General features: G+C 38.7%; 1 protein-coding gene across 1 annotated transcript in view; it reads right to left on the bottom strand.

The window, feature by feature from the left end:
* Positions 1-23,565, bottom strand: part of LOC134856934 (uncharacterized) — a gene marked incomplete at its 5' end in the record, with an annotated part of 46,396 nt that overhangs the window by 3,324 nt on the left and 19,507 nt on the right. Inside the window, 1 exon segment of the mRNA XM_063873222.1 lies at positions 5,029-5,177. Coding sequence (XP_063729292.1) covers positions 5,029-5,177 — 149 coding nt within the window.

The following is a 23,565-nucleotide window of genomic DNA, read 5'->3' as shown; positions in this document are numbered from 1 at the left end:
ATTTAGTTCTTGCTGAATTTAACACTGAATTGCTGAATATGAGCTAGGGACATAAACCAGTTAATTTATTCAATACAAAGCGCCGTCGTTCTTAGCTTCGACAGGTGAAGACGACTATCATATTTTCATTCAGTACGTCATTTTCATAAACTGCTGAATACAACAGCCATCAACTTTTACACAACAATCTTTATATTCATATTCGTCTATTTCCTCCAAAGGATTCTTTTACTTGAAGATTGGAAAGCAAGGAACAAAAAAGTGGCATAGAAACTCTTTGTCGACTTCCATGAAAAAGTCACAGAAACGACGTCTTCGTCCAAGAAGTAGTCAGCAAGCTTAGTGACAAGATACGCCTTCAGTGGAAAGCTAGGTTAACCTTGGATGACACCATTCCTCCTGCGTAAGCAATTCATTCGTATCGTGGGTCTATCGCGAAGGAAAAAATAAAATTATTGAAAAAAGAAAACACAAAAGTCAGACTTTGTTCCCCAACATGGTACCAAAATTTTTATGAAACACAAAAAAACGGTTGATAAAATTTTTGACGTGTTTGTGGCTCTGGATAACAAGTGTGACGATCTTTTCAAAACCAGCGTTTTCCTTATGTGTGAGGTGACACCAATTCTCGAAAGTGCAGACAGTGAAACTAAAAACAAAATGATCAATGAGCTGAATGAACTCATCAACAGTAACTTTAGCAACAAAGACATGAATAATGTCGATTTGGAGTTCAACACTATTATTGGCAATGCTCCGGAGTTTCTTGAAAGCAAGAAATACAACCAACTGTAGAATGACAACCTAGATCTCAACTATATAACTGGGTTGCCTGCACTGCGGAAAGTTTTTCTGTCGGTCCTATTGAAAGCCTCGAATGGGTTCAAAGACGCATCGAAGAGGTCATTGAAATCAAAGCAAATATTTCAGAGTTACCAGCGCCAAATTGAAACTCAGCAACACACGGCCCATCACAGTGCCTATCAAAACGCTCACACTTGGAATAATAAGCATAGTTCAATCTAGAGTCATCAGTCAAACAAACCGCAACTACCAAAGTTACTACTGTTCAGTTTCTTTAAGGACGGTTGAGTGAAGGTGTCGACTATTTTAGTTCATTTATTTACGTGCTATGTTTGTTTGACGTTCGTTTTTTGTCGGTAATTTGTACTGTCATTTATCCGACTAAAATTAGCTTCAACTGTTTACACGCCATGTCTCTCGATTTTTGCGATGACAGTACAAATTAAATCTCGAAGCAAAAAGAACCATAGAAATAATTTAGACTTTAGTACAAAATAAATCCTTTATGATTTTTTATTTTTACTTTAAAACTTCTATCAACTGACATAGAACGTAATTTATGCTCCGAAACATATTGTCCTAGACCAAAACCCAAAACTATTTTATTTGAATTGCAGAAATTTTGCAAGCAAACAACATCAGTTCAAAAATTCATTCAATGATGTGGAAAAAAATGTTTTCACAGTTTACCCGAAAAATGGCTAACTACTAAAGACACATCAAAGCTTCTTAATCCTCACGAAAACAGTTTCGAGACAAAACATTGAGATAGAAAAGCATCAAAATATGGGGTTATTTTATTTTTTTGTACTGAAATTTTTGTGAGAAATGATCTAGTCCTAATGAATTCAAAATTTGATTTTTTATAGATCGAAGGAAATCATTATTTGATCAAAGAGCCTCCTCTAGTGGACCTATCAAGCAAACCGCTTAAACAACTGTACAGATCCTTCATTCAAGAGTTTGCAAAATCGATTGACGTGTCGTCAATTTCCAAGTCCAAGAAAACCAGAATGGGCGATTTCAACGTGAATTATTTAGTTTAAAGATATCGTAGTCGAGCCCAAAAAAATTGCCAACTTGCTCACTTACAAACTCAGTAAACTTGACGATTTTTTGCAATCTTCTCAATACATAGTCACCACTCCAGTAACGTTGGATGTGTCTTGTTTTTGTTTTGTTATATGATTTAACAGAAAAAAATTCCTGCTTTGAAAAAAATGAAACCCTTGGTCTTTTTCTAAACCAATTAGTACTTTAATCATTGAATGCATGAAAACAATTTTTTCTCCTCATCATCTTAAACTAAACCGGCAATTATTACCCTTTTACATCAAAACAGATGCTCTGAAAATCCATTTAAATGCAGGTGAATTTAAGTCAAGTCAAAAGTACTTAACAAATAAAAGAATTTCAAATTACGAAATATCTTAATTGTAATATTATTCTTCCTCCAACCTAGTTCGGTTTCAGGAGTTAATTTTCAACCCAAGATGCTCAAGTATTTTTGACAAAAATAGTTCGAGCAAAAATTGATATCGCTGCAGTTCTAAAAGACGCACTCTTATATCGAAAGCTTTTGATTCAATAGATCATAAAACTTTAATTCAAAAGTTTTAAAATAAAGCTTTGGAGAGGGTCTCATTTGATCTTATAATGAGCTGCTTAACAGATGCAGAAACCAAATGTAATGTTTTAAGTAGAGGGGTGTTGCAAGGAACCATTCTACGGCTTCTTTTTTATTTATACGTATAGTAACGATTTTAGTTTAAATATCGAAATGAAAGTTTAGGTAAAGATATGAAAAACACCTCAGATTGTCAGATTATAATTACCGCAGACGATACATTTTTGATCTCAAGTGGAATAAAAAAATAAATCTAGAACTTTATTTTGAAAACTTGAAGATTCAGCCAACAATTTACTAGGTTACTTTTGTTTTCACAATCTGAACTCAAAAAAACTGAATTTATATTATTTGGTAACAAAAGTTAAGATTCCAATCACATGAGCTTCAGATTGATGGACGGACCAAGAACATGTCAAACAAATACTTTTACGAATGGCAGAGGGTTTAAAAGCCTTATATACAGCCAGAGGCTGTATTGCAATCAAAATGATAACCATATTTATCAAGGCCCTGGTCTAAAATCATCTGCAATAATAAACGGTGATCCTTGCAGCAATGGACTATCATATCACTTGAGAATTAACTAAGTTTGATCGTAAAACCTGTGTTTGTAAACGTAAATTTGAATCTGCTGCTTATATAACACCAAAAAATTGTTAAACAATTTAAATCGTAGCAAAAAACGTCCTTCTATACGGAAAAAGGTCTGATCTTAAAAGACTCAGAAGTTTATTATCTTCTTCGAACTATGAAGCTCCTCTGCATCAAACGCTCTCATGGTAGCTACTTCTTTAAAGTGTTATTAGGAAAAAAGTTCTGCTACACAACAATATCCAATTCAAATTGTTAACCGATATTGATTCCACGAATACTAAAACAACAAAGATGAGATACCAAAAAAATTTCTTGACCAATTTAAGAACGTCGCAGGCCAAGTGACTTATGGTAAGTACGTTGAAAAGAAATTAGATTAATCGAATGTACGTTTATTTTGATATTATATACTATAAGTTGCAATAAATTTGTACGCTGCTGTTTTCGAGTTTTTTGCAAAACAGTAACACACCAACGAGAGTTTTAGTGTTTTTTTTTTCATTTATTTTTCGGCAAAATTGTAAATTCTGTAGTTGATAATAGTCTTCAGAAGCAAATCACCGAAAGCCTACATTTTCTTCATTTTCTTCGAAGTCTAACCAAGCGCTCAACGTCACTTACATCAGGGGTAAACATCAGAATTTTCCAACTGTTATTTGAATAACAAGAGCAGTTCTTTCAAAGAAGAAACTTTTTAAGAAGTTTGGAAGCTTATATGTGAATCTACGACAGTTATTTTTGATTTCAACTGGTAGCGTCAATGAAAAATGTAGCTCTTTTCTGTGCAAGTAGCACACAATATTCAGACCAAATTAATTTAAGAAAGGAAACAAAAATTTAAAGTTCATTTTTGCAATTCTTGCTGTAAGACTAACCTGAATTTTTTCTCTAAAAATCTCAATTGAATAAAGTGAACATAGCAAAAAAAGCAGTAAGCTATCTTTAAATGAAAGGCAATCCTCTCAGCGAGTTCTCTCTAGTCTCGTCTGAAAATCGGAAATTCTCGGACCCGTTTTTCTTGAGAGTGAGACGACTTTTTTGAATTTTCTTAAAGAGTCCGAATCCCGATAAATAAAGCTTAAAAATTGCTGGGAAAAAATTGAAAAAACGAACACTTATCTTTACTTCTTTCCCATACTTCGAGGTTGGCCATAACAAAAACATTACATTTTTTCGTTTGATTAGATTTTATTGATCAGGAGATACTGGTTTTCATAAAGTTATGCAAAAAAAACGGTTTAAAAAAATCAGTTTAAGGTTGAAACCGATCACTTTTTTGTTTTTGGTCACGGCAGTCATGAAAGTCGAGACAGGCCAATTTTAGCTTTACATTTGAACGGGTTGAAATACTTCTAAGTTTATTTGAACAAAGTCTAGCTAGATGTCTCTTTTGCCGAAAAAATCGGAAAAAACTGAATAAGACACAACCCAATTCGATCGAGTAAGTCAAATCATACCAAACTTTGAAAAAAAAACAAATAAGTCCAAAACCTCGACCCAAAACGAAATTTAAACCGAATTGAGGCACGTTTTAGAAATTTGTAGAAGCAAAGATTTTGTTCCATTTACAACACAAAACTGAAGTTGGACTTTAAGTAATTTATTCAGTAGATATTTAATTTAAACTTTGAAAGAGCATTGTAATTAACCCAGTTAAGGACGAGTTCTTTTATTGACCTCTAGTTTCAGATCTACCTTAGCTTGACAGATTTTGGCTGCAATAGTAATAGTGGTACCACGTCTTAAGGTACCACGTGAAAATTCTAGACGCAAAAAAGAGCTTCGTTCAACAAAATTACAGGAATGTGGGTAAATAAAGAGAAACGGACTATGCTAACACTGACTGTTTAGCCTTTCATAGATCCTCTGCGAATAGCAGAAACCGCAAATTTTATTAAGATTTATGAAGCTGATTCCTAACTGGCTGAAGTTATTTCTCATCGTTTTCATATCAAACTTTTAAACAACTCCAAACAAACGAGGTTGTTTTGCGAACTTACCAATTTGTCCGCCCCTGAGTCTGACAACATAGCTGTCTGCTTGTAAGTCTATCGACTTGAACGCCAGAATATCGGAGTCGGAGTAAATGCCTCCGTACTTGAACAGCAGGGCCAGTCTTAACAAATCACTCAAATGAGACACCTGGAACCTGAAATACATAACCCTCTCAATTTCCCAACAAAAATTTTGAGCCATCAGAAGATTTGGATCAATCGATTTTGGCAATTTGCTTGCAGCGCAATTTCAAATCTGCAGGACTTTGTATTGATTTATTTAGCAAAAATGTCAAATCTGGAATCTCTGATTGCTCAAAATGAATTCTACTCGGCGAATTTTTACACGAATAACAGAAAAACTAAACAAAAAAGTACAATTTCCCGTTTGATTACATTTTTTTGATCACGATCTCGTTTTTTGTTCACGACGCGATCTCGTTTTAAAATTAAAAAAAAATTACTTACTTGTTTTGTTTTAAGCAAAACTATTTATTTAAAAAATTTTCAGATGCTCACTCTGGACATCGATTTTTTTTTGTTTAAGGTTTGAAGGAAACAAATACAAGACTTGTAAATACGACTTGCATTGAAAAGCATATGAATTTGAAAAAAAGTTGGCACTACCTTAAAAATTGGTCTTTTTCTGTTTCACTTCCGCATCAATGCCCCGGGGTGACCTCCATACAACAAAAATGGTTGTCACAATTTCATTTGGAAAAACTGATTATCATACAATTCCAAGTGTGGGTTCTATAGAATATGAGTTTACATCGGGTTTCAAAAGAAAAAGATTATTTTGGTCATCAATTTATTTTTTCAAACAATCTTTGCTTATTCTACAATTTCCATTTATGAAAATTTTGTGGTTAAAATTTTTTCCATACAAAAATTCCAAAACTGAGAAAGTTTTTTTCTAGTTCTCGTTTTAGTTGCTAAACCTGTTTTTTGTTCGAAAAATAATTCAAATTTTTGCCTATAAATTGTCCACCCCTAGTCTTTTTACATAAAAGAATCAAGGATCACAATGACCTTTGTGACCTTTGATTCTCACGGGTTTCGCAGTCATATACAAAAAATTACGTTTTCTAAAAATAATTTTGAGTGCAATTCAATTTTTATCCGACTTAGCATACAGCAAATACTTTGTTTTATCTGTCAGTTATGTTGTTGGTTTTCTCATTTGAGAACACTTTCAGGGCGAATTACAATTATAAAGCGAAACGCAAAAAATTCCATGGTAAAATGCTTGTCATACAATTGCATGGAAAAATACTTATCTTGTAAACTTTTTCATATGTGCTGTTTGTTGGGATTATATGATAAGCATTTTCCCATAATATGGAACTGTATGATTAGCTTTTTTAAAATCCGGTTTAGCATGTTTTGGAATTGTGGAATCCAAGGCGAGATGTATTAGCATTCGAATTTTAAATACAAAAATAGTTGCAAGTTCGCAGGTGCAATGCTCTGAAAGCCATATGCTAATCTTTTGAGTGTTTGACTGCGCAAGCCACTCTAAAATGATATTAGAACTGTGTGTGTTAAAAGATCTGTTTTTCCAACTACCGTTTCGAAAGATTACGGGAATGAGCATTTTCAAGTATGTAAACCCCAAAAATGAGTTCTAGAACAGTTTGAACACCTCTTTTAAGTTGTTTTTTGAGGCGATAGCATGCCGTTGGCCTCAAATTGTCTCAATTATGCCCATTAATATCAGTGCATTTTCAAAGAATGGCCTAAGTATTACAAAAAAAAATAATTTCCGCGAAAGAAATTTTTCTCGCGTTTCATTCAAAAGTACCTCTTTTTTTACACACGCAAGCTAGTGAACGTAGTGTCATACAGTGCTGATTTAAACTAACCGGACAAAACGCGTTAAACTTGAAATTTAAAACGCGTTTTTCTCAAATTGGGTTGAGTTTAGGTGAAAACTTATGAAGACAAAACTTGCTTAAAATTTTAGCAGAATTAATGTGCGAAATTTGCGAAATTCGGGCTCAAAATTTTACCCCAAAAGTGGGTCATTTTGGCTTTTCTTAGTTAATCAAAAATTACGCCAAAAATACCCAGTCGATCACAGACATAATTATGTCAAAGTGAGCTCCTTACGTAGCCCAACAAACTTTAAGAAGGGTTTATTCTCCAAAACATTGTATAAGTTAAATTATTTTTGTTTGATAGACAAAAAAGGTCGCTTTTACTATAAAAATACCAACTATTTATTTAAAAACAATTTTTAAACGATTTCCAATTTTTTTTTGGAGAATATACCCTTCTTAAAGTTTGTTGGGCTCCGTACGGAGCTCACTTTGATCTAATTATGTCTGCGATCGACTGGGTATTTGATGGCGTAATTTTTGATTAACTAAGAAAAACCGAATGACCCATTTTTGGGGTAAAATCTTGGACCCGAATTTCGCAAAACAAATTAAACCATTCTAATGTTGCTAAAATTTTAAGCAAGTTTTGTCATCATAAGTTTTTACCTAAACTCATCCCAATTTGAGAAAAACGCGTTTTAAATTTCAAGTTCAACGCGTTTTATCCGGTTAATTTAAATCAGCACCGTATTACGAAGTGCGTTTGTGTTTTTTTACCATCTCAAGTCACAATCAAAATTGTTCTCTTTGATGCTTACAAAATCATTGCCAATTTTATAGCATTCGTTCTCTGCCTTTTTAGTGGATATATCGATTATATTGTCATTTCATTATCATTATCTATAAATTTATAAAAGTAATCGATTATAATCCATCAAAAATTGATTATAATCCTAGTTTTTTTTTTCATATCATTATAATCCATTATAATCGATTATAATCGATTTTAATCAATTGAAATTGGATTATTTTTTAAATATTTCTTACGCCAGTATAATCCCTTATAATTGGTTACAATCGGTTATAACGGATTTTTCGAGAAGTTAGTCAAAAAGTATTCAAAGTTATTGCATTTCCTGTTTGGTACGTATTAGGTTTCATAAAAGGTTACATTTCACTTTTCAATTTTTATAATTTTTGTCTTATATACCCCGTTTACCCCCTCCGTATTTACCCCCCCCCCCCTGTTTTCCTCCCTATTTACACCTCAACACCCACCCCCCCCCCCCCCAGTTTACTCCTCCTCATTTTACCCCACCCCGTTTACTGAAAATGGACGGGGAAAAAATGGGGGGGGGGGGGGGGGGAGGGTGGAACAATTTGCCATTATGGCTGATTTCGCAAAATTTGTGTTCTAGAAAACTATGTTGAGAAGCACCCGGGTCGAGGTGCTCGTTTTTACGTTTCGAGCCTCTCGACCAAAATCGGTATGTTTCGACCGTGTCCGACTGAAACAAAAATTCTCGACCATACCCGACCCAAGCAAGATATGTTTTGACCGTGCTCGACTGAATTCGGTTATGTTTCGACTTTGAAACAAAATGAGTCATCTGGTTCAAAGGTTATAATTTATGCTTTTCGCGTAATATCTTGTGAGAAAAAATTGATTAGAGTTGTTTACAATAACTAGATATCATTTTTCAGCATTTTGTTCTATCTTTTTCCATATAGAGCATTTTTTCTATCATTACGAGGCCAAACTAGGCACTGGATAGGTGCACAATTCTGTGTCTGTATGTTCCTGGATTCCAGAGACAAGTCTTTAAACATGTTAAAATTTTGTCGGAAAGATCAAAATGAATGAAAGAACAAAATCAGAACAAAGGGAGCGTCCTTGTTGCGGAGTCCGCTTACAATGTACAAAATGCACAGTTTGGCCTCGTAATTATCTTTTGGAATCTTGGTTTGCAATTTGACTCAAATTTTGACTATATTTGAGCACGCTCGAGGTAGTTTAGACCGTGCTCGAGGTATGTTTCGACATTATTCGACCGTTCTCGAGGTATGTTTCGGCCGTACTCGTGGAATTTTTCAAATTTGTGCTCGACCAAAACCCTGTCTCAATGATTCTTTTTCAGTCGTGACCCGGTCCTTGAAAACAAAATGATCTGGCTCAAAAATCTTTTGAAGTTGATATGAGGCCAGCTAATATTTCCAATATTGCGTCGCTAAACTCAAAACTTCTATCTTTCCGCTTGTCTTTGCAAAAACAACACAAGAAAAGCAGTCGAAACATTTAAGACTTGTCATGATACGAGTAGTTTTTTTTTAAAACAATAAATGGAGTAGTTAATAAGCAGGTGAAATATCACATTCAGGAACAAGAAAAATACGATAACAGTGCGGTCTAGTTTTGTTTATGAATTCAGTTATAAGTTTACGGTGATTCAATTATGATTTACAATGATTCGAATGAAAGTTGTTTCTTGTAATCAATTCACTTACTCCAAAACGTTGGCAATGTAAATCGCCCAGCTTTGCCACTGCCTTATGTTGTCATGTGTATTAGCCCTTGGCTCTCCCACTGCTGCTCCTCGGGTCGAGGTGGTCACTTTATGTTTCGGCTTTCAAAGTTGAACACATGTCCCTGCTCGGCCGAAAAATAAAAGTCGAGACAGGGGTTTGGGACGAGCACAATTTCGAAACATACCTCGAGCACGGTAGAAACATACCTCGAGCACGGTAGAAACATACCTCGAGCACGGTCGAGCATTGTCGAAAAATACCTCGAGTATGGTCGAGCATTGTCGAAAAATACCTCGAGTACGGTCGAAACATACCTCGAGCACGGTAGAAACATACCTCGAGCACGGTAGAAACATACCTCGAGCACGGTAGAAACATACCTCGAGCACGGTAGAAACATACCTCGAGCACGGTAGAAACATACCTCGAGCACGGTAGAAACATACCTCGAGCACGGTAGAAACATACCTCGAGCACGGTTAGAAACATACCTCGAGCACGGTAGAAACATACCTCGAGCACGGTAGAAACATACCTCGAGCACGGTCGAGCATTGTCTAAAAATACCTCGAGTATGGTCGAGCATTGTCGAAAAATACCTCGAGTACGGTCGAAACATACCTCGAGCACGGTAGAAACATACCTCGAGCACGGTAGAAACATACCTCGAGCACGGTAGAAACATACCTCGAGCACGGTAGAAACATACCTCGAGCACGGTAGAAACATACCTCGAGCACGGTCGAGCATTGTCGAAAAATACCTCGAGCACGGTAGAAACATACCTCGAGCACGGTAGAAACATACCTCGAGCACGGTAGAAACATACCTCGAGCACGGTAGAAACATACCTCGAGCACGGTAGAAACATACCTCGAGCACGGTCGAGCATTGTCGAAAAATACCTCGAGCACGGTAGAAACATACCTCGAGTACGGTCGAAACATACCTCGAGCACGATAGAAACATACCTCGAGCACGGTAGAAACATACCTCGAGCACGGTAGAAACATACCTCGAACACGGTAGAAACATACCTCGAGCAAGGTAGAAACATACCTCGAGCACGGTAGAAAAATACCTCGAGCACGGTAGAAACATACCTCGAGCACGGTAGAAACATACCTCGAGCACGGTAGAAACATACCTCGAGCACGGTCGAGCATTGTCGAAAAATACCTCGAGTATGGTCGAGCATTGTCGAAAAATACCTCGAGTACGGTCGAAACATACCTCGAGCACGGTAGAAACATACCTCGAGCACGGTAGAAACATACCTCGAGCACGGTAGAAACATACCTCGAGCACGGTAGAAACATACCTCGAGCACGGTCGAGCATTGTCGAAAAATACCTCGAGCACGGTAGAAACATACCTCGAGCACGGTCGAGCATTGTCGAAAAATACCTCGAGTATGGTCGAGCATTGTCGAAAAATACATCGAGTACGGTCGAAACATACCTCGAGCACGGTAGAAACATACCTCGAGCACGGTAGAAACATACCTCGAGCACGGTAGAAACATACCTCGAGCACGGTCGAGCATTGTCGAAAAATACCTCGAGTATGGTCGAGCATTGTCGAAAAATACCTCGAGTACGGTCGAAACATACCTCGAGCACGGTAGAAACATACCTCGAGCACGGTAGAAACATACCTCGAGCACGGTAGAAACATACCTCGAGCACGGTAGAAACATACCTCGAGCACGGTAGAAACATACCTCGAGCACGGTCGAGCATTGTCGAAAAATACCTCGAGCACGGTAGAAACATACCTCGAGCACGGTAGAAATATACCTCGAGCACGGTCGAGCATTGTCGAAAAATACCTCGAGTATGATCGAGCATTGTCGAAAAATACCTCGAGTACGGTCGAAACATACCTCGAGCACGGTAGAAACATACCTCGAGCACGGTAGAAACATACCTCGAGCACGGTAGAAACATACCTCGAGCACGGTAGAAACATACCTCGAGCACGGTCGAGCATTGTCGAAAAATACCTCGATTATGGTTGAGCATTGTCGAAAAATACCTCGAGTACGGTCGAAACATACCTCGAGCACGGTAGAAACATACCTCGAGCACGGTAGAAACATACCTCGAGCACGGTAGAAACATACCTCGAGCACGGTCGAGCATTGTCGAAAAATACCTCGAGTATGGTCGAGCATTGTCGAAAAATACCTCGAGTACGGTCGAAACATACCTCGAGCACGGTAGAAACATACCTCGAGCACGGTAGAAACATACCTCGAGCACGGTAGAAACATACCTCGAGCACGGTCGAGCATTGTCGAAAAATACCTCGAGTATGGTCGAGCATTGTCGAAAAATACCTCGAGTACGGTCGAAACATACCTCGAGCACGGTAGAAACATACCTCGAGCACGGTAGAAAAATACCTCGAGCACGGTGGAAACATACCTCGAGCACGGTAGAAACATACCTCGAGCACGGTCGAGCATTGTCGAAAAATACCTCGAGCACGGTAGAAACATACCTCGAGCACGGTAGAAATATACCTCGAGCACGGTCGAGCATTGTCAAAAAATACCTCGAGTATGGTCGAGCATTGTCGAAAAATACCTCGAGTACGGTCGAAACATACCTCGAGCACGGTAGAAACATACCTCGAGCACGGTAGAAACATACCTCGAGCACGGTAGAAACATACCTCGAGCACGGTAGAAACATACCTCGAGCACGGTCGAGCATTGTCGAAAAATACCTCGAGTATGGTCGAGCATTGTCGAAAAATACCTCGAGTACGGTCGAAACATACCTCGAGCACGGTAGAAACATACCTCGAGCACGGTAGAAACATACCTCGAGCACGGTAGAAACATACCTCGAATACGGTAGAAACATACCTCGAGCAAGGTAGAAACATACCTCGAGCACGGTAGAAAAATACCTCGAGCACGGTAGAAACATACCTCGAGCACGGTAGAAACATACCTCGAGCACGGTAGAAACATACCTCGAGCACGGTCGAGCATTGTCGAAAAATACCTCGAGTATGGTCGAGCATTGTCGAAAAATACCTCGAGTACGGTCGAAACATACCTCGAGCACGGTAGAAACATACCTCGAGCACGGTAGAAACATACCTCGAGCACGGTAGAAACATACCTCGAGCACGGTAGAAACATACCTCGAGCACGGTAGAAACATACCTCGAGCACGGTCGAGCATTGTCGAAAAATACCTCGAGCACGGTAGAAACATACCTCGAGCACGGTCGAGCATTGTCGAAAAATACCTCGAGTATGGTCGAGCATTGTCGAAAAATACCTCGAGTACGGTCGAAAAATACCTCGAGCACGGTAGAAACATACCTCGAGCACGGTAGAAACATACCTCGAGCACGGTAGAAACATACCTCGAGCACGGTCGAGCATTGTCGAAAAATACCTCGAGTATGGTCGAGCATTGTCGAAAAATACCTCGAGTACGGTCGAAACATACCTCGAGCACGGTAGAAACATACCTCGAGCACGGTAGAAACATACCTCGAGCACGGTAGAAACATACCTCGAGCACGGTAGAAACATACCTCGAGCACTGTAGAAACATACCTCGAGCACGGTCGAGCATTGTCGAAAAATACCTCGAGCACGGTAGAAACATACCTCGAGCACGGTAGAAACATACCTCGAGCACGGTAGAAACATACCTCGAGCACGGTAGAAACATACCTCGAGCACGGTAGAAACATACCTCGAGCACGGTCGAGCATTGTCGAAAAATACCTCGAGTATGGTCGAGCATTGTCGAAAAATACCTCGAGTACGGTCGAAACATACCTCGAGCACGGTAGAAACATACCTCGAGCACGGTAGAAACATACCTCGAGCACGGTAGAAACATACCTCGAGCACGGTCGAGCATTGTCGAAAAATACCTCGAGTATGGTCGAGCATTGTCGAAAAATACCTCGAGTACGGTCGAAACATGCCTCGAGCACGGTCAAGAAAAACCGAGCACGGTCGAAAAACACCATTTGTCCCGCGGTAGTTTGGAGTCAAAAAAAGTCTATCCAAGGTCAATATGTCAAAATCTTGTAACGTGCGAGTTGCAACAATTTAAACCAATCAAGGGACATTCAAAGTGTCAACCATTTAACACTCAATTTGCAATTGGTTAGGATAAAAAACTTGACCATCATAGCTTTCCTTCGGCAAAAAGACCTTAATTTTACGTTTCACCTATCTTATTTTCTGCCTGTCTAAGTATTGGGGCGGTCCACTATCAAGCTTTTAAAAGTTTAATTTGCCTACTTTTTTTATAGCTATTTGAAAAATTATCTATCAAACCATTGTTTTTTTGCTCTGTTCTTTTGAAGCTTAGGTCCAGCTAGCTCGGACAAGAATTAACAAATTAGGTCTAAAATATGACTGGATGCGACATCTATGACTCTTGCAGCGACAACGCCGATCAGTTACGAAAAGCTGGCCATGCCAACAACACCACTCTCCCAGAGAAATCCTCTTATCGACCAACTAGAGCACCGCTTCAGACGAGTACAAAAAGTCACCACAGACATCTACCGAGTTTCAGCATAACTGACTCGGAGACAGAGATGGAGCAGTTACTCAGCATGTTGGAAGACGTCGTTACCTACATTAAAACGGACCAGCTGAACACACCCCAGCAGAGGATCTCATCAACCTCTCACTGAAAGACAAGTTGAACACGACGAAATCATGGAAGACTTTAAACAGATGCTCCGAGAAAAAAACACAACCGAGAAAACTCGAGAACACTGAGGAAACCACAATACTCGAAGATAACATAACCATTGAATATCAAGCTCCCCTACCAATAGGTCTTGCAAAAACGCAGCCTACCGCTGATACAATTCATCAGCTATTCCCGAAAAGCAATGTAAGCTATGTCGCAGAGTCCACCAGTGATATCATACATGACAATGCAAAATCCCAAGGATACCAGTGAAAAAGATTTTTGAGACCCTGGATCACCTTGCCTAATAAATCAACAGCAGTCTTTTGCAACATGAAATTCGCAATCCTGCATCACAGCTGTCTTTTACACGAGCACTTTGGAAACAACTCAGGAAAACTTGCCATTTTTTACCGAACGATAATGGTAGTCACAAGTATCCTACAGTTAGATGAAACGATCAAAGTGGTTTGGTTTGTTTCAAGCAGAGTTTTACATTTTGCCAATCTCAGATTTTGAAAAATAAATACTCATCTTCAGATAATTATGATAAAAATAACAGACCAACTGTACAACGCGGTCCTTCAGGAACTACGACGACGACATGGAAGAACGTACATCATCATCAACGACTTTGTCGGCCATCTCCAGAACTTCAAACAGCCGTCAACTCATTGCAAGGATTCGTACATGGAAATTTTAACAAGGAATGGTAACAAGGTGGACTTCTTTAGGACGTTGCTTTCAAAGACGACTGGAACTCACTTGTTTGTGTAAAAATTGGTGTCAGCAAATTGCATCACCATTAGCAGCTTCAAAAGACGGAACACATCACCACTCAGAACATATACCAGCCTAAACTGATCACCGTCAACGATTGGATCAGACAGTTTCTAATAGCATGCCATCTCTTAGCACGCACGCAGTCTTGAAAGGTACACCACGACTCGAGCGATAGACGCCAAGGACATTCACAACCTCGACCCGCCAATGGATCTCGGCCATCAACCATAAACGTTTCACAGCGGACATCAAGAAACTGAACGCCAACTCCAGGCCCTCGTGCTCCTGCAACGGAAAAAGCCAGCCTATTGCAGCTTGTACCAGAGATTGTATTTTGAAGAAAAAAGGTTTTTGTTTTGGACAAAAAACCCTATCACAGGTGCCTCGGAAAAAATATCAACTAAAATACAGCCGTCAAAACAACACTTGCAGCAAATGCAAGCAACTTCATCTTTCAACATTGCACGACGGTCGACTAAAACAGCACCCGCAGGTTAACACCAGTCACTATTGAAATTAGTAAAGCCACCTAACCAGTCAAAAGCTAACGCTTGTTAGCAGCAACTCTTTCATCCATGTAGTACCAATGATCCTTCAGTATCATCACAGAACCATCGACGCGTATGTTGTTTTCGACAGTGGAAACATGAAAAGCTACAAATCACAAAAAACAGCCCAATTCTTAGAAGTAAAGGAAACGAAACAGAGCAGCCCAATCCTTGTTGGAAGATTCTTTGACTCGCATACCTGGAAGGCAAAACAGTGGATCTAAAAACTCACCCCTTCGGAAATTTAAGGACAAACTTCAATCTTTGAAACGTTTTTATAGAAATTGAAATCAAAACCAGTGCAGTAGAAATCGACATGTTCAACAGCACCTGTAGAAAGCACTACCACTTGGACCACATGGTTTCCCCGACAAACAGTGACAATTAAACATGGAACAAACTAGGAACAGACAACATAGATATAATTCACCCCGAAACGATAAGCAAAGTATCATCTTAAATTCCACGTACAAAAAATAATGCTCTAGAATGGACAATCGCAGGAAGAAACAGACAACCAATAAGATAAAGTAGTGTCTGCACATCGGCGACAGCAACTCCTTCACTTGAAACAAACAATCAATAACCCAGCAACGATCGACAGCAGTTAATTGATCAGCCAATTGATCTTCAACCTTTTACACGGCAGACAGAACACAAACGATTCGCAAAATATTTGAAATCACCAATGGATTCTAAGGACGATAACATCACAAGTAAGGCAGACGAAATTTGAAAAGCCGCAGATCTCAACACCGCCATCTTACAGTGACCCATAAAAAGAACTCCACGAAGCAAACGGACCCTACCTTGACTTTCAAAAACGTAAGGAGACCAAGAAAATTGATATGCCAACTACTACTACTTACAAACAAACATCATCTCGAAACAACAAACAAACGTCGGGACGTCAGGACGCTCAACTTTACTTTTTGAATCAGGACAAAATCAGGCCAACTATAACAGTCACAAATTCTTTCAACATCAAAAAACTCAAGGGAACAGTAAAGACAATTTCAACACGATTTCTTTACCGGGAAACACATCAAGCTTTGATTCAAAAACCGATAATTAATTAAATCTTTGGAATCAGTTATTATCCCGTTGGACACACAACAGCATTTGACCTATGAAATGAAAAAACCTAGTTCAGAACTGCACTACCTAGCAGCAACCCCGAATAAAAAATTCCTTATTCAACAATCGCTTCAATGGAGTAATGACAGCAATAATCATTGCCAGCAGAAAAAAAAACGACTAGATTTGTTGGCCGATAAACTCAACTTACATCAAATACAGTTCACAGCGCCAACAGAAAACGACAAGCCTTCAACGCTCGCATCTGATTTGAGTAACAAAAAAAAACAATTTTGAGCACAATTTTCGGCGAAAACTAACAAAAAGTTAAAAACCCTTATGAGGCATCGTTTTGAAATTTTGAACTTATGAGGCATCGTTTTGAACTCAAAAAAATCAGGGTTGCAAAATCAATCAACAGAACGCATTTGGAAACGCCACAGGAAACGATCGACTACAGGAGACGAGGACGTCAAAGAAGAATCTTGCCGAGCGCAAAATCCTAAAATCAAACATAAATCATCAGTTACCCCGGAAAAACCACAAGGAACATGCACTCCATTCAGTAACTCGTTCTAACTACTAACCATACGCTTAAAACATGGACAGCAGCAAATAGAAAGCAAACGGAAACAGCTAGACTTAATTATGGAAAACAAATATATGAAGGTGAACAAAGATTTTTATTCTCCAATAAATGCATGAAGTCATTTTTCTGCAACAACAAACATGAGCAGCATCACATTAACCAATAACAACCATCAGCAAGATCAGCAGACAAATCAGCGTCAACCAACAACCAGCATCGACAGGAAGAAACCCGCTACCAAATTAACACAACCGACAGTCATCATTGAAGCCGACAAATCTCTAGGACAACTCCAACTAAATCAGCAGAGCTAACTATAGGAATCACCCGCGTCTAGGTTTTATGTTTAGTAAACACCCCATTTTCTAATTTTTTAATTTCATTTTGCAATGCAGAATAGGCCAGGCTATAACGTGCCAAAAACAAAAATTCAAACCAAGCTAGTTACATAGAAAATTGAAGAATTTCGCCAAATTATTTGTGACCAGATAAACTCAAACGGAAAACTAACAAAAATTCAAAATAAATATCACGTGCAATCATTAAACTTAGAAAGGGTAAGGAAGAAAGAATAATTATCAAATATATAAAACAATAGGGTGACAATTTTATACCGTTCGTTTTCTACAACTCATCATTTCATTCTGATAAAAAAAAGCAGCAGATGTTACCCAATAAACATCAGTTAACACGTTTAAGTTTGGATAATTCATGTTGTTTGAAAACCAAAACATACCCGAATTCGCAAATTCGGTCGAGCACGGACCAAATATATCTAGCTTGGATCGATCACATTTTTTGTCAGTCGGGCACAGTCGAAACATATTTTGCAAATGTCAAGCACAATCGAGCCAATTTGTTTCCGTCGAGCGCGCTCGAAACCTAACAAAATTTTGGCCGAGCACGGTCAAAACATGCCGAATTTTGGCCGGCACTGTCGAAACATACCGATTTTTGGTCGAGGCGGTCGAAACATAAAGTGAGCACATCGACCCGGGTCCCAATACTCGTTTCTGCAGCATATATACAAAAAATATGGTAAACGTGGCGCAATATGCAGGTCAAATCAGTTTTAGAACATTTATTGTCTGAGAAGATAAATAAGTAGTCGCAATTTGTTTTTATTGGATATTTTCAAAAACTACTAGTTTTATCATAACTAAATCAGACAGGAAAAAAATGATACGAGCTTAATTTCTTGTTTCCCGAAAAAACTAGGCTCTATGATTGGTCATTTTTTCGTATTTAATAGAGCAAAAATTTTCAATAGGACGACAATAAATGGTTTTATGAATCAGTTGTCTTGACTCGCTTACGCTAAATATTAATCCATTTTGGGAGAAGGCATCAGCTGAGCCATCATTAGGGTGGTCTAAATGCGTAGCAATATATGATATGGCGGTGTTTGCAAAAGATGGAATCGAGGTACGAAAATTGTAAAAAGCTAAGTCAGCGCTAAGTGAGCACTAAGTCAGAACCCATTTACGAAGTCGAAATAACTGGTGAAACGGAGGCACAGAAAAAATCTTTGACGTAAGAAATCAGGAGAAGCGAATCGGTCGGGAAAATGGCGCGCAAAAAGTCTGAGAAAGAGGCGTATTGAGTAACTCGTTCCCTTGTCACAAGGCTGATGTAAAAGTCCGCAGTTATCTCTTTCTGTGCCTCCGCGCGGAAGGACAGCGACAAGTTCAACAAAAAAGACCCAGCCTCGACTTACACAGCGTTTCTACAAACGAGCTGATGACATTTTTCGAAGATATTACTGTGACCACAAGAACACTCGCGTTCAAAACGTACATTTCAACTGTAGAAAACAACAGAAAACTGAAAACCTAGAACAGTTTCATGTTGACTTATTCGAACTGGCTTTTCGAGCAGACTACGGATATCGATAAGACGAGTGGGTCAGGGACATGTTTACTGCCCACTTGCACAAGGACAAAATCGCGGAAGAATTACTAGCTTAAACGCACGATCCATACGATTATGCAATTTGTCGAGAAAAAGGAATCGAACATAGTCGAACTATGAAAACAAACATGTTCTGAGGACAAATAACAACAACAACACAACAAGAACCAAACCATTACATCAACCCATGCGGTAGAAGTGATAATTACACCAACAGCCAAAACACTCAAAGAAGCCGGGGCTGATTCCGCCGTAGTAGACCGTATGGCACACGTGGAACTCAAAACACATGATTTCATCAATCACAAACTCACAACAATACACAACAAAAGTAATGTTACAATTACGGCAATTAAGTCCAAACCATTTACAATCGTGCCCAGCAAAAGACAAAATTTGCACAAAATGCAGCAAACGTGGCCATTTTGCAAAAGTATTTCGGCCTAAGAACGTCAACTGTCTAGAGACTCCGAGTGAAATTTAACAAGACGAAAAAGAAAATGAAAAAGATATTACAGAAAATGACCAAGTTGCGTTTGGAGAATTTACACGCAGAATTTCAGTTATAGCAATCTCGAAAGCAATTCAGGTTAAAAAATCCGCCAGTTTGACGGAAGATGATCTCAATGGCCAATTCGGGTAGCCCGATGTGAATTTTAAACAAAAAAAAACGGCTCTTCGATTGCAAGAAAATGACAAATCAACGATATTTGAACATATCCCAACGAAAAATACAGCTAAAATTTGGCAAGTTATTATGGCAAACATACTATTTTTAAGGGAAGACTCGTCATTACAATAGAATCCGGAAGCTGGAAAATACAATGAGCGCCATTTTTGTATTGTAGATGACCAAAAAGCAAATATAATTGGTAGAAACTCATAACCAGATATCAGAACCGAATTGATTCAAGAGAACCCAAAACCATATCAAATGCTAATTATACAGGAAACGAAAAAATAAGACACGGAAGTAAAACAGTGAGTCAGTGACAATTTCGAATAATTGCCTATACAATTTTAAAACAGTGAGCAAGAGACAATTTCAAAAAATTGTGTATACGAATCGAAAAACAGAAATTCAGGTGATGCGAATGGAATTCAGCAAAGACACAACCCCAATTCAGCAGCAAAGAATGCCGAATTCCAATACAATTGCAAGAACGTGTTGAAAAAAACTCAGCAAGCTAATTGATCAAAATCACGAAATCAAATTAAGTAAATGTTTGGATAGACAACTTGTTAGCCCAATCGCAATAACAATATAAAAGGACCAGACACTCAAATTGGTACTAGATACTAAACAGATCAACGAATTTGTCCACAAAAATAAATGCCAGATGCCAAACATAGTTCTCCTTTTGGACAATATTGCGTAGGTTTGTAAAATCAGACAAAACTTAACAAACGTTATTTTCGACGTTTGATCTAAGATACACATACTCTTAAATCCCGTTTGACAAACAAACCAGAGAATAGTGCAACTTTAGCCTCTTCGGGTGTGACGCCACAGGGACTTAATAATTTCAGACCGGATTTTAAGGCCTTACTGACATGCTTCAGAGGGCCATTGACCTAAGCCTCGCCAACTTTACAAATACATACGCCTATCTGGATGACATGTTAATAAAAAACAAAAGGATCACCCGAGCCTAATAAAGAAAAACCATAAACAGTTCTGAAAAATTTAGACAAAGAAAACCTCGCAATATCTCTAGACAAATTTAAGTTTGCATGCGAATAAGTTGAATGGCTAGGGTACAACATCACCAGTGAAGGAACTAAGCCACTAATAAAGAAAACAGAGGCTATTGATAAATTAACACCACCAAAAACTTTTAAATAACCTAAAACCTTCATGGGCTCTATACCTCACATAACACAATACATCCCTAATTTTGCAAAAACTGCCTCCGCCCTCCACCCACTGCTAGAAAACAGAAAAACATCAACTTAATGGAAACCTGAACACAAAACAACATTTAACAATATTCTAACGTCAGTTACAAAAATAACTCAAAATCTTTATTTTGACCAAAACCTGGATACCCGCGTGGTATACGACCCATCCACGTCAAGCTTAGGGGACGACTTGAAGCAATATTCTCCGGAACTCTGGGTGGCCGTAGCATATCTTCACGTTTTCTCAATTCTCTAGAAGAAACGTATTCTGCTAACGAGCTAGAATTACTCGTGGTAGTTTGGGCCAACAAACACTTCAAATTTTTTTAATGCAGAATGCACTTTACCGTCATCACGGACCATCAAGCTTTAATCAGCGTATTTGAAAGCTTTAAACGCAAATGAAAGCTTTAAACGCAAATGAAAGATTATAAACAGTCAAAGCAGGTTAACCCGGTTGATTGACTGGCCGATCCTTTTGACATAAAACATTAAGCAGGGAAAAAACGTGACTAGAAAACTAAATTTCACAAAATCCGGTTAGATTAGCAAAACCCCCAAGCGCGTAAGATGAAGAATTTGTAGTAGCTTCACTCAATTCATCCATAAACAACCTGGAAATAATTGACTAAGTCATACTGAACAACCTAGATAATCAGAACAAGGCACCATATCGGCTGATCAAAAAGCGCGCGGAAAATACAAGAACGCTAACTAGCTTTTCAAATTCTCAATCGAAACTCAAACATTCTGCAAATTTCGGAAGAGGTCATTCTCAAACACTCATTACAAATCAATTGTGCTCAAAACCATCCTAAATCCAGTCAACAAATTATTCAAACCAAAATTCGAAATATTCCATCAATTTAGTACAGGAACACTTTGAGAGAATGAGTCAGCAAAAAAAATGCTAAATTATGTAATGCTGGATTCATCCCGGCTGATGTAAAAACGCTTGAGCTGTGTGGCAGGAAAAAAAGCAATGGTAGGGTTCATCGGATAGACAGGAAAGCCTGTTCGATCCACGGTGGCACAAGAGAAAAACAGTCACAAAAAACGAAATTAACCACTAGGCCCCCGTCAGCAGGAGTTAAAGACGCACAAGACCTTTTCTCATCACAACCTAAAAAGCAATCAAACTTCCCCAAAAATTGTTTTTAGCGACAACCCACCAATCACAAAAACTCAACCACCATCAACGCCACAGGAAATGGCTACCCAAGCAGCCCAAACAGAGGCTTACACGATGACACCCGCCACTCAAACCCAATTTTCCATAGAGTTACACGAGACATAAGAATACTGCGTAAGCAGCGTGGAACTAACTTAATATAGCCAAGAAGATTTGATACCAAATATCGAAACTCCTACCATGACGAATACGTAACAAACACAAATAGATACGAATCGTCACCACAATCAACCAAGGTACGATTTTTGAATTAAAGGAGGGCACACCATTGCTCCGGAGAAAACTCCAAAAGTTCTTAGAGTCTTATTCATCGCCGCCGCTATCAAAAAGGACAGAAATTTGCGGCCACTCAAAAATTTTGTCAGAAAACGAGACTGCGAGGCTATCAAGACTTCGTATGGACAAAACTGGTTCAATATCCAAAACAAATTACACGTGAGAGAAGACTGCTGGCAGATTGATGAAAAAATCATTATCCCGACGCAACTAGACAGCTTACACTTAATTCATCCTGGGTCGCCAGCCGTGGTCGATTTGTGTCAATATGCTTGATTTCCACGCATACATTGCTCAATAGTCCTGATGGCTCAGTACTTCTGACATTGTACAGAACCAGGTAAAAACCTGAAAATAATAGTAGGCAAAGAACAGTCATTCCAAATGGAGCCGGTGTTCGAACCAAATGAAGAAGTGTCGCTAGATTTTGCCGGCCCCCTCCCTGTTGAACTTAAGAAGTATGCATACATTTTGGTTACGATAGATATATGGTCTAAATTCCCCATAGCGAAAAATGGATCAAACACAACGGCAGATATTGCAATAAAAATCATGAGACGAAGTATCTCAAGCAACGGGGTACCGCGACGGTTAAGGTGTGACCAAGCACAAAGATTAGGGCCCAAAAATTTTCAACTGTTTTGCAACACAAATAACTTTGATCTACTCTTTCGCCAGCAGATGACCATAAAGCAATAGGGGTGGTAGAAAGAATGATTCAAACACTAAAACGTAGATTAGTTGAATGAGGGTAGACAAGAACAACATACCGTATAATTTTGCCTCGGATGTAGCCGAAGTTATAGAAACACTACACATCACACCTCATGTAGTAACAAAAATTATCCTTCGAAGCTCACATGTGTAGAAAACCGAATTCTCCCCTCTCCAACATAGCAACAAGTAGCTCCCTAACAACTTAAATTGGGAAAATGCCGAACACGCATGGTTAGGTCGGAACAACCTCACCAAACCGCCTCTACCAGCGGAATTCATGCATGGTTTACAGAGACGGTCGGAAGACGACGTTACGATAAAGACGACGTGACGGTTTACAAAACAACAAGCCTTCAACGCTCGCATCTGATTTGAGCACATTTTTCGGCAAAAACTAACAAAAATTTAAAAACCCCTATGAGGTATCTTTTTGAATTTTTGAACTTATGCGGCATCGTTTTGAACTCAAAAAGTCAGGGTTGCAAAATCAAACAACAGAACGCATTTGGAA

The sequence above is a fragment of the Symsagittifera roscoffensis genome, chromosome 1, assembly GCF_963678635.1.
Source record: "Symsagittifera roscoffensis chromosome 1, txSymRosc1.1, whole genome shotgun sequence".
Taxonomy (NCBI): domain Eukaryota; kingdom Metazoa; phylum Xenacoelomorpha; order Acoela; family Convolutidae; genus Symsagittifera; species Symsagittifera roscoffensis.
Note: the sequence above shows the minus strand (reverse complement) of the source record. Positions and strands in the feature narration are given on the sequence as shown.